Source organism: Kryptolebias marmoratus, linkage group LG9 (genome assembly GCF_001649575.2).
Source record: "Kryptolebias marmoratus isolate JLee-2015 linkage group LG9, ASM164957v2, whole genome shotgun sequence".
NCBI lineage: Eukaryota > Metazoa > Chordata > Actinopteri > Cyprinodontiformes > Rivulidae > Kryptolebias > Kryptolebias marmoratus.
Window position 1 is genome coordinate 27,210,734 of NC_051438.1, and position 12,169 is coordinate 27,222,902.

At 39.2% G+C, this 12,169-nt stretch overlaps 1 protein-coding gene across 1 annotated transcript in view; it reads right to left on the minus strand.

Annotated features, from left to right (window-relative positions):
• Nucleotides 1-4,806: 4,806 nt before the first annotated feature.
• npm1b (nucleophosmin 1b) overlaps nt 4,807-12,169 on the minus strand; it is a 21,594-nt gene continuing 14,231 nt past the window's right edge. Inside the window, exons 9-11 of the mRNA XM_017417524.2 lie at nt 9,145-9,240; nt 8,992-9,066; nt 4,807-7,619 (exon numbers count right to left, since the gene is read on the minus strand). Of these exons, the coding sequence (XP_017273013.1) occupies nt 7,575-7,619; nt 8,992-9,066; nt 9,145-9,240 (216 nt within the window). The 3' untranslated portion in view covers nt 4,807-7,574. The remainder of the gene's footprint in view (nt 7,620-8,991; nt 9,067-9,144; nt 9,241-12,169) is intronic.

Below are 12,169 nucleotides of genomic sequence, written 5' to 3' on the forward strand. Positions count from 1 at the left end.
AACAAGACATCAGTTTGACATTCTGCTTGGATGTGTTTTGTCTGTCAAAAATTGTATTTTTATGTTTTATGACAAGAAACATTTAATAAAAAATAAAATATTTAACTGCCACATGAGGCCGCCAAAATGCAAATGTCTTATCAGAGTAAATTTAAAAATAGTTTTTAAATATGCTTGATGTCATATTTAAAGAAGACTTTTACACATCCCTTAAATGTCAACACATTACTGACTTTTTTTATCTTAATTAAAGTTTTAATAACTGTAGTTTTGGAACATTTGTTGATGTTCAGTATTTTTTTTCTAAACTAGATGCACAGTTGTCCTTAAATTCAAATATCCCTTTAAATTGTGGGAAGAAAAGAGGGCGGAAATGTACATGCTTGCAGAGACATGACCTTACATTTCTTTCCACTACAGACAGAGTGTGAAAATTTTTGCATGTCCTCAGTTAGACGTCCCACAGACAAACCCTCGCTGAGACTTTGCATTGACTCTAAAAAAAAATGCTGCAGTGAAATAACTAAAAAAAAAAACAAAAAAAAACAAACAGCAAGAGTAGCTCCACTTGCCTTGAATGTTTTTGGATCTGTGAAAGAGCAGGCTTTGAGAGCAGAGTGAGTCTGACAGTGGCGTTCACGTCCCGAGGGCAGTTTGAAGAACAGTGTGGGATGAGGTTGCATAATCTGCGCTGGAGATTCATGGAAAACAGCCTGCTTTGGGAAAGATATGCTGACACTTCCAAGATGTCTGGAGAGAAGCGTGTAGAGTAACAGTCTTGGCAGCAACATAAGTGACTATATCAAATGGAAATTTGTAGCTTAATTGATTCTAGTTGCTACAAGCCATTATACCAAAAAAAAACAATGAGAGGATGACAAGGTTTGTTTGAATTAGTGTGATTCATGATTCAGTTTTTGAAATGGGCCTCCATCTGTGAAGTTCTTGACCAGAGCACTTTTTTTGTTTGCACAGATCTGCGCCGTTTGTCACATCCCCAGTAAATAGAGCAGTTTATCAGTTTAAATACAAAAGCAGAGCAGAACAAATCAGCAAACTTGAACATGAATTCAGTGTATAAAAAAAAATCTGCCAATCAATTCCTCTGATAGTCCAAACATATGCATGTTAGCTTTAATTTGCAGCTCTAAATTGTTCAAGGTGAGTGTGAGCGGTTGTCTCGTCCATCTCTGGGTCACCCCGTGATGGATTGGTACCCCACCTCTCACCCAGTGACATATGGATACAGGGACCAGTTCCCTGCAAACCTTAACAGGATAATGAATGAAAAAGAGCTCAAAGCATCTGCATGTCTTCATACTTATGTGTTCCAATCTTTGCAACACAAACTGATAAATGGTATTTATTACTACGATGACCATTTTCCTAAAAATATCCATGGATGCTTGTTGAACACAGGCCCAGCTAATATTTTGAATTAGATTCTACACATTTCTGCCATAGGATGATCCTGTTTGTGTTATACAAGCATTAGGTTCTTCCAAAAGTACCAGGAATGGTGTCAGTGCTTTTATAACCGATTGAGCGAACAAATGAGATTCATGCAGAAAAAATGTCACCTCTTGTGAACCTCTTGTCCCATATCGTGTGACACCTGGATTAGAGCAAAGGGAAATATTTCCTTAATGGCTTCACGTTGTGTTTGGCTGGTACCTGTTGGGTACTGATACACCGGCCTTGAATGGATTTAAAGGTCCTCACTGCAAACTATGAAATCAAACATTAAAAGGGAACTCTATTAAATGGTGCAGTTTAAAAGAGTTTACCACATTAGTTCTCCAGATAAGATGTGGTTCAATGGTTCGAGCAGTCCTCTTCCAACGATACAGCTGGAGGTTTGATTCCACCAGTATGCCACATGTTCAAGCAGGGGTGGGCAATCCTGGTCCTCAAGGGCCACTATCCTGCAAGTTTAACTTATTTCTTTACTCTAACACACCTGATTCAGAGGTTAAATCACCTCTTTATGTTCTGCAGAAGCCTGTTAATCACCCATTGATTCAAATCAGGTGTGTTGGAGCAGAGGAACAAGTAAAACCTGCAGGATGGAGGCCCTCGAGGACCAGGATTGCCCACCCCTAAAGTGTCACTGCCTCCGATGTGCCCCACTGGTGTATGAATGTGATCTAAAGCAGTGGTTCCCAAACTTTTCAGCTTCTGACCCATAAAATAAGAGAGACAAAGGTGTGTGAACCCATCTGTTGGCATCCAAAAATGGTAATGACTCTATTAAATAATGACATAATGACAACACAAACAGTCTTAACATCGACTATGCTATTTTTAAAATCAATTTATGGACTTGTATTTCAAGTTTTAGTAAAGATTATGTTGCAAACATAGCATAAAGCTATTTTTTTATTGTAAGTTGATATCTGGAGATTATCTAAGGACCCTTACTTGGTGTTGAGTGACCCACACTGGGGTCCCGACCCCAGCTTTGGGAATCATTGATCTAAAGCACCGATTAGACTCCACAGATTGATTTATTCAGATTAGCCTGTAGAGATGTAGTAGAGTGCTGTGTGGATGGGTACATGAGGCCACAGATTGTGTTGTAAAGAGCTTTGAGTGGCCTGGTTGGCTAGAAAGGCAGTACAGACCATTTAGATATGTTGATATGTAATTCTTAAATGCAGGTAAGCACTCAATGTAAACAAAGCACTACTATTTGGACACTTTACTCAACAAATCTATGCATAAATATGCACCAAAACAACTAAACCGGCAGACATCTTAATCCCAAATGGCTCTTCCATGGATGTCACCATTACTGATCTATTTTTAGTCACTTCGGCCGTTTCTGTAGGTAGTTGGCAACCTTTCACAAATTCTGCTTGCAATTTTGTAATTTCAGGTCATGTTAATCATCAATATGGGAAAACTATGACTTATTTTATGATTTTTTTTTTTGTTTTGTTTTTGACCAGCCTCCATGACTTTGAATTAAGTACCTAGAAAGACTTAAAAAAAAAAAGAAGTTGAATAGTACATTTTCCCTTAGTGCTTGACACTAAGAAGTAATTTGCTGATGCAGTTTTTCGGAGGATTAAACACAGAATAGCAGGAAAAATTAAATCTCACAACTGTCAATGTTTGTTTCTCAACAGAGAAACTAGCAGGCGTACAATTCTTTAATAATGTGCTTGAGCTTTTGAATTTTGGTGTGTCAATACCTCCAGGCTGGTTAAGTCAAACCCTGGACTGGAATTCAACTCAGCCACAGCGGGGGGATTTCCACGTGCCTCTCAGCCGTCGTGATTGCAATATAAAATTGTGCGTCATGCCGTGGATGCATCCGCTCACTTCCTTGTGCCCACAGGGCTAAAAGCTCTTCAGCTGACAGTGAAGTAATGCCTGACTCACACTTCAGGTAAAGGCTTAATTAATGTTTCCCATTATGGGATGTGGATTTGAAGTTAACACCTGGACATCAGTGCCACCCAGTGGTGACAACAAAGATGGTTATAATGTGGGATTCTGCAGGAAAATGAAGCAACTAAATGCCAGATATACGTTTAAACCATGCCCAACTCTTTGAATCTTCATGAAACTCTTTTATGAACTGAGGTAAGAAAAAAAAACACAATAAAGCTTTGATTAAATTCTGATATTGGGGAGCATCAGAAGGGACTCCATTTTTCAGCTTATCCAAAAGTCAGTTTGAATTTTTAAAGATCCGAAAGATTTCTTTAGGCACAAATTCACAAAGTTCTTAAATTATTAGCTGAAAACAAATAGATTATAACTTAAAAAGTGTCAACCCTGTCAACTAAAACAAAAAAGGTACTTCAGCTCAAGACAAACAGTGGAGTAATGGCTCCCAGTGACGAACCAGCTTACCATTCAGCCATCAGTCGTTTATACTTAACCACTGGTCATGTTGATGCTTTTTATTACCCTTATTCATGTGAAATAATAATAAAAACCTTTAAGAAGCTTCATGTTAGCCTATCACGACAAAACTGTCGGTTTAAACTGTCAATCTGTTGGTTTGAAGTTATCTTTTTTTTACTTTATCCATTCATAGCCAGCACTTTAGCATGATGCTGCCACCACCATGCCAAACCGTTAGTTCTGTGCTCTTGAAATTGAATTCCTCCAAGTTTATTCCTGGTTTTTTTGATTTCCAGAGAAATCAATGTTTTAACCAGAAACTTGTCTTAACATGTATTTTTTTAACATTGGTGCAATCTGCCTTTGTTTTAAGATGGTTCCAGGAGACATTACTAACTTGTGTAAGTAAGAAGATTAGCTTACAGACACATTAAATATTAAAGATTTAAAAAATGCACAAAAAACTAGGTTTGATGAAACATATTCATTTCTTTAGCCGAATTGAATAGTTGGTTACCACAGCTAAGTTTCAAGTAGAACAAACTCAAATCTTAATTCAAACTCATTGGCTCCAGAATCATATTATGATACTGCCACCACCATGCTTAACTGATAGTTCGTGCACAAGAAAATTATTTATTCACCTTTTCTCCTCCGATATCAGTCCTTGGGAGTGCGCCCGAACAACTCAGCTTTTTAACCAAAAGTAATGCAGATAACAAAAATTTATTTAAAAAATAGCAGCCCATGATCTTAGCTGCCAACTCAAGGTTTAAAAGTAAATATTTAAATTTTTTATGTTTTTTTTTTTTTTACTGCTGCCACTGGTTGCAATTCAGGTATCAATAAAAAAAAAAAAATACATTTTTAGATATCGCTTAATATTTAATACAGAAATAACCAATGATAGATATAAAAGATCAAATTAGGAAAAAAAAGGGACAACAGTTCAAAATTTTGAAAAGAAAACACTTTAATAGCAAATTAGAACATATATTTAAAAAAGGGAGGCTAAATGTTCAAAGAGGTATGAGGGAAGGGTAGTGTAAGCAAATATTCAAAACATAACAGTTCAGCTGCCAGCTTTTAAACAAAAAAAGATGTTACTCACAGAAAATAATGTTCATTAAGTCTGATCAGATGAATTAGAAATGACTGACAAATAAAGAAACAGACTTCAGGAAAGGCATTGCAGCTTTAGCTCGAGGGAAAATATCAAGGTACAGTAATTTATGTCACATCAGTTAGTTAAAGAAGCCTAAACCTAATAAAATCTGAAAGTGGAACCAAACTACTTCACTAACATTTACCCCTTTAAAAGGACTCGGGGTCACACACGGGACTTAATGCTCTCACCGTCTTAGAACTGTTTGGAAATACCTCCATGTGTTGGAAATCTTTTAAAACAGATGATAAAAAATGCAGCTAAAACAACTTTTTTTTTTCTTTCAAGGTTTTAATATCCTTGTTTGAAAAAAAAGAACATCTAGAGAACGACACTACTCTCATCCAGAAATAACCAGGGTGTTCTCGATGAAAACGTCATAAAAACAAACTACTGACTGCTCATCGATGAACCGAACACATTCCTGGTTATGTACGCATTTATGGCTCCTGAATGACATTTATTTTTACCAAATCAAGCTTTGTTTCATTTTATCATTGATGGATTAAAAGAAGTAACCCTTTGGGTTGCTGGCAAATTTAAAAACAAAATAAAAATAAAAAATTCCACATACTGAGCTGCTTTGAACTGAGTGGACAAATTTCCATACAGTTACAGTTTGCATGAATGAACCAACTGCAGTATGACAAACAAATAACAGTTTTTCAGTGAGCATGTTAAGAAAACAGAAATGGACAGAAGCAAAAGACACTTACTGGCTGATAGGAAATCATCCCACTATCATCTAGTCGAAGTCCTGAATACTCTGCTCAAATTCACACCAATCAAAACTGATTGATTTCTGGTTACTGGGGAGACTTTTAAAAACACAATCTGCAATTTCTCCTTTTGCATCGTTTTACTCAAGAAAGAAACAACTTAAAAAATCCAAAGTGAAGGAGCTGTTGTATGAAGCAACAGAATGTGTTGGAATGTCAGCCTCACTTTCAGCAGCCAGGAGGAGAACGTCCAGCCTGATAGTTCCACCACCATAAACTACCATAAACTACCATAAACCACCATAAACCACCATAAACTGCCATAAACTGTTCAAACTGCAGCTGTTTTTATTCCGTCTTTGAGTCTTTTGGTCAAATGAAAATAAGATACAGTACCATGCAGAGTTTTTGAGTAACCTTCACTTTGTTAAATTTTGCCTCTGAAGAAACTAATTTCTTGGATCAATTAAAAACTATCTTATTGCAATAATTTACCAGACCATCTGAAAGTCTATCAAAGTCTTCCTCTGACAACTGGCTGCTTTGTTACTGGTTTTCTGTTCAGTGCTGCTTGTCAAAAGAAATTGGCATATCTTGGATATTGTAGTAGTGTTTTATTATTTTTTATGGTTATTTTTAATTATTATCAAATCAGGAAAATTTCAGTCAAATGGAAAACTAGTGACTTGACCAATGTGTACCCCACTTCCCCCATTTTGACAGGTTTGAGCACCAAGCACACTCCCACCCCCAAAATTATTCATATGTCATTAAGAAATGAAGAAAAAAACAACAACACTGAACCTGAGAGATGCAACCTCCAGTTGATCCAAAACTACAGATCAAATCACCTCACTGGTCCTGAAAGCTGCTGATCTGTTATTGTTGCTCAACTGTTTGTATTTATTTAAGGTTGAGTTATACCTTTAATTATAACTTAGGGTTACAGTCACTGGGGGAAAGAAAAATTAGTAAAATGGTTGTAAAATCGGTGGACTCTGTTGTGTCTTTGTACACTGGAGTTTAGGTTTGGATCATTTTAGAATTTGGTAAAAACTAGATATTTTGTTGATATGTCCTGATATGTAAAATACAACTACAATTGAAATATTTGGACTTTTTTCCCAGTGACTACAGTAAATACCTTAACAAATAAACAAATAGCATTGCACTGCAGATGATCTGGTACAGAAATTGCACCAGAATTAGTAAAAAAGTAGCAGAAAAAAACCTTTGAAAGACTTTTAGAAAACCTGGGAAACTATTTCTCAAGACCACTTTAAAAAACATTACAATAAAGCCTGACTTCTTGAAAGAAAACAGAAGTTTGAGCCATTTGTACAGTTTGGTACATTTGATGATAAAAGTACTACTATCAGGTTCTGGGTTTACAGTCAGATATGGTTTGTTTACCTGAAAATATTCTGATTTCATCTGATGATCTATCACTTGTTCATTACATTTAGAAAATTATTCGAGTTGAATATTTCTTTGCTTTCAGCTGGTGTAAATCTTTCTCTCCTATATTAAAGTATAAAGACTTCTGCAGGACAAAACAGGTATAACACTTAGAGGTGGTGCAGATTTAAACCAACTCTACACTGAATTTACACCCAGTTCACATGAAGTTGAGTGAACCAGCACAATGACTGCTTTGCATCTAAAAAAGTTACTTGATTCTATGAATAAATGCTTTACCAAATATTAGAAATCATTTAGTCTTCTGACCACAGGCTTTCAAAGTGCTGACAGGATAAGAATGAGTGAGAAATTGTGCTGAATGTGCCTTTAAATGTCTTGCAGGAAAACACAGAAATGCTTCTGGATAAATGTTACTTCTTCAGTGTTTGCAGGAAACTCCAGAGATCTTTGACCACCTGAGGAAGGTGAGGGGAGAAGGAGAGAAAGAGAGTAAAAAATATAAATCATCCAAATGAAGTGCTAAACAGCACAAGGCACATGACTCATTTTTACTACAACATGAGTTCTGTGCCTGTTGCCTGTGGGAACACAGAGTTTGGATGGGGCTGTTGGGGAACGACGAGGGGTTGGGTGGGGGCAGCAGCACATACCAGAGCGTATGACTAGGTGCTTCAGGTCTGACAGATCTCAGCCTTGGCTGATGAAACCAAAGCACTTCCACAGATGTTTCTACACACTGGGATCAACAAGCTCTCCCAGACCCAGCTCCACCCCCACTCTCTGCCTGTCCACCCAGCCCGTGTCGCTCTAAAGAGCTTCCACCTGCTCTTGAACTCTAGAGTTCACATTCTAACAGTTTGGATAGTCCGTTTTAGGTGATCGCCATGTAAGACGGAGCTACTCTAAAGAGGGTGCAAAGGATGATAAGGCCTGCACAAAGGTTTGTTTTTCTCTTCAGAGGTAGCAAAGATTTGCACAAACATGTTCAAACTGTCATGCATGTAAATTATTATTAAGATTTTGGGTAAGAAATATAATGCATCTGTGTTTATAAACAGAGATGTGCTTCATGGACAAGTAAATGGAAGTATTAGAACCAAACATCATGGAGAAATACTCTCCTATCATAAACTGGAGCACATCCAACCATTCATTTTCTACACCTACTTGATCCTGTGAATGGTCGCAGGGAACCCTTGTCTATGTACTACTTTTTAGTGCCCTGAGGTTTGGGGCGATTAAATCAGAATAAGTGCAGGGGATTTTGTTTCTCATCTGAAATGATATGCAGCATTAGGAAAGATCTCAGCCCTTCACTTGGTGAAAAAAAGGCCTTTTCATTCATGTACATCCCTTCATTCAGGCTACGAAAGACAAAATCCCGTAAATCACTGAGAGTGAGTTTGCCTTGGCAGGTGTACTCTCAAACAAACTTGCTAAGACAATGAAAATATGTATAAAAAGCCCGTGCTGTAGAGACATTCGAGGTTTACGAGATACAGTGATGTATGAGGACAGAGTGAGGAACAATAACACATTCTTAGGAATGCATCCCTGCAAAGAGCTTTTAAATCACAAGGTTTGCATAAAATGTGCCCACAGCTACAAACAATCAGCAAATGGAGGAATATTTCTGAAAAGTTGAGCAGGATACAACACCCTTGGCTCATAAACCTGAACGCATTGATTGTAATAATGGAGAAAATTGATACAAATAGCTCTTTTCTCATCAGATACAAAAATGTAAAACTTGATTAAAACAAGCAAGTTCCAAAGTCAAATTTATCGAAATAAGGTCATTCAAAAATAGGTGCAATCATTACTTACATTTTTGTCTGTGACTTTATAAGAAGTCCTCACAAAATTTTCAAACTTTTGCTCTGTCTTCGGTAATGGCTTCCCCTGAAGAAAAGAACCATTAAAACAAAACCTTACTAATCAGTTAGGAGGGAATAAACTGAAAAAAAGTGACAGCCTCACCTCTTTGACTGCCGTTGACAGCTTATTCTTAATCTCAGGCAGGGAAAGAGATTTAGATGGACCAGCCTGGGGTTTGTCTTTTCCTTGGGCAGGTGTCTGAAAAAGATGGTTTAAACTTAGACTAGTTCAGTTCAGTTCTCAGAAATATTTAGTTTTTTTGTGTATGTGTTTTCATTTGAACTTAAAACTGCAACATGACATGTGAACAATTAATCCATTTGGTGACCAATAACCTGTCTGGGCTACAGCACTAATGTGACCCATTTAGTCTGGGTCTGTGTTTACAGGCTTGGCATTTGCAGGCAGCTGGAAGAAGATGAAAGCATTAGAAAGGACAACACATTCTTGCTTAATTACATCATCCTTTTTTAAACAAATGCATCAGGTACAAATTATGTTTTTTATTGTTTGCAATTAGGAGACTTTGTGGTGAACAATACAGACTGACAACTGTGTTTTCCTATCCATCCATTATCTACCGCTTGTTCCAAAGTCGGGTCGCGGGAGCAGCAGCATGAGCAGGGAAGGCCAGAGATCTCTTTCCACAGCCACCTCTTCCAGGAAGATTCCAAGACATTCCCAGGCCAGCCGTCATGAATGTCGTGGATCTTCCCCGGATCTCCTTCCAGTTGGACATGCCCAGAACACCTCCCTAGGGATGCGCCCTGGGGAATCCTTACCAGATGCCAAGACCACCTCAACTGGCTCCTCTCGATGTGGAGGAGCAGACGCTCTACTCCGAGTCCCTTCCGGATGACCAAACTTTTCACCCTATCTCGAAGGAAGAGCCCAGCTACCCTGTATTTCAACCGCCTATATCCCTGATCTCATTCTTTCTGTCATTACCCAAAGTTCATGATCATAGGTGAGGGTAGGAACATAGACCAAAAAAAACAGAGACCTTTGCCTTGCAGCTCAGCTCCCTCTTCACCATAACTGACCAGTACAGAGTACACAATAGATCACGGCACAACTGGACCACATCATCTGCAAATATTAGAGATGGAATCCTGAGGCTACTGAACCGGAACCCCTCCATGGCTGCACTAAGAAACTCTGTCCATAAAAGTCATGAACAGAATCTGTTACAATGGGCAGCCATGGCAAAGTCCAACTCTCACCCTGAAGAGGTCCGACTTATTGCTGACAATACGAACCACACTCTTGCACTGTTTGTTTCGGGACTGAATGGCCCGTAACAACATTGTTTATCCGGAATCGGACGTTTGACTATTGACCAGACTCTCTTCTCCAGCACCCCTGAACAGACCTTACCAGGGAGGCTGAAGAGTGTGATTCCCCTGTATTTGAAACACACCCTCTGGTCCCACCACTTAAAAAGGGGAACCACCACCCCAGTCTGCCAATCTAGTGGCACTGCCCTCGATGTCCATGCAATGTTGCAAAGGCATGTCAACCAAGACAGCCCAGCAACATCCAGATCCTTAAGGAACTCAGGGCAGATGTCATCCACCCCTGGCTGGAGCCCTGCCACCACAGATCTTTTTAACTACCTCGACACCCCCACCCCAAAATCCCCAGACTCAGCTTCCTCCATGGAAGACATGTTGGTGGGATTGAGAATGTCCTCGAAGTATTCCTCCCACCGCCTGACAACATCACTGGTTGAGATCAGCAGCACCTCACCTCCACTATACACAGCTTTGGTAAAGTGGCTCTTCCCCCGTCTCAGCCTCTTCTCGGAGCTGATCGAGAGTCTCCATCCAAGGCCTTACCGAACTCCTCCCACACCCGAGCCTTTGCCTCAGCAACAGCCCCAGCTGCAGCCCACTTGGCCCGCCGGTACCCCTCAGCAGCCTCTGGAGTCCTACCTGCTAACAAGGCCCTATAGGACACCTTGTGTTTTTTCTGCTGATGGGAAACTGCAATGACTGAAAAAAAGAGTGCAATCATCGAGCTTTTGCTTCCTAAAGCATGTCTTTCTGTTCAACTGGAATGAATGATCAGCACATGAAAACATTTCTGCCACAAGCAGCCTTTATTTTATTCTTTCAGCACTTTTTCCAAACTTGATGACTCTCCTGTGTTTGGGAGGATGAGAGCAGCATGAGCACTTCACTTGCAGGCTCGTGGGTGTGTAAAGTACTGGACAGTCGAAGGCCCAGAGGTCCTATATTAGGAAGTGCCTCAGTGTGATACACACACACACACGCCATATGGTGCGACTGCATGTTAAACAAGCTATGGCTCTTGTTTCTACATGCAACACAAGTGTGGAATCCAGCAAAATTGCAGGGTTTCAATGATAGGAAGAGGCACATTTGAAAGACAGCAGAAATAATGTACAGAACAACCCTTTAACCATGTAGCAACTATGACAAAAACATCTTTGTGAAGAAATAAACAGTGACCCACTTACTGTATTCCCATTCTGTCCAGCCATACCTGACACGTCTAAACATCACACTATCCTAAACAGTTTTTCAGCAGCTTTATTTCTACATGAAAAACTGTTCTCTGCTTATAAAGATCAGTTTTACCTATTTTTTATAATAAATAAGTAACACAATAAAGCAAAACATACTAAAAGGCATACTTAAGCAGACTTAAGGTGATGATTTCAGTGGCCTTACTACAGCCACAAAATCCTGTGATTATTAGGGTTCCAAGCCCGCGGAAGCAAGCGGGCGGCCAATGCAAGGCATGGCCGTTCGCCTGCTCCCAGCGGAGCAGGAAACCCTATTGTTTTTGGATTTTTGTTCAAGGATTTTTCATAATTCTCTATTTTTATTCTTCTCCGGTAAAACACGTTGGCCAGAAAAACGAGAAACTCCTGCAGAAAAGCCAACCAGGCAGTCTGATAGGAAAACCCTACCGCTACTCAGAAAAAAGAAATCATATCGTCCCATACCTAGGGGGCGCTATAACAAAGGACAATGCGTTTTTGCCAATAACTCCTAAACCGTAAGTCCTACACTCAAAATTTTGATGGCACCTGAAACTATGGATGATTCTGCATCTTTTTTACATTGGCCACGCCCACTTCCGCCTAACTAGATTTTTT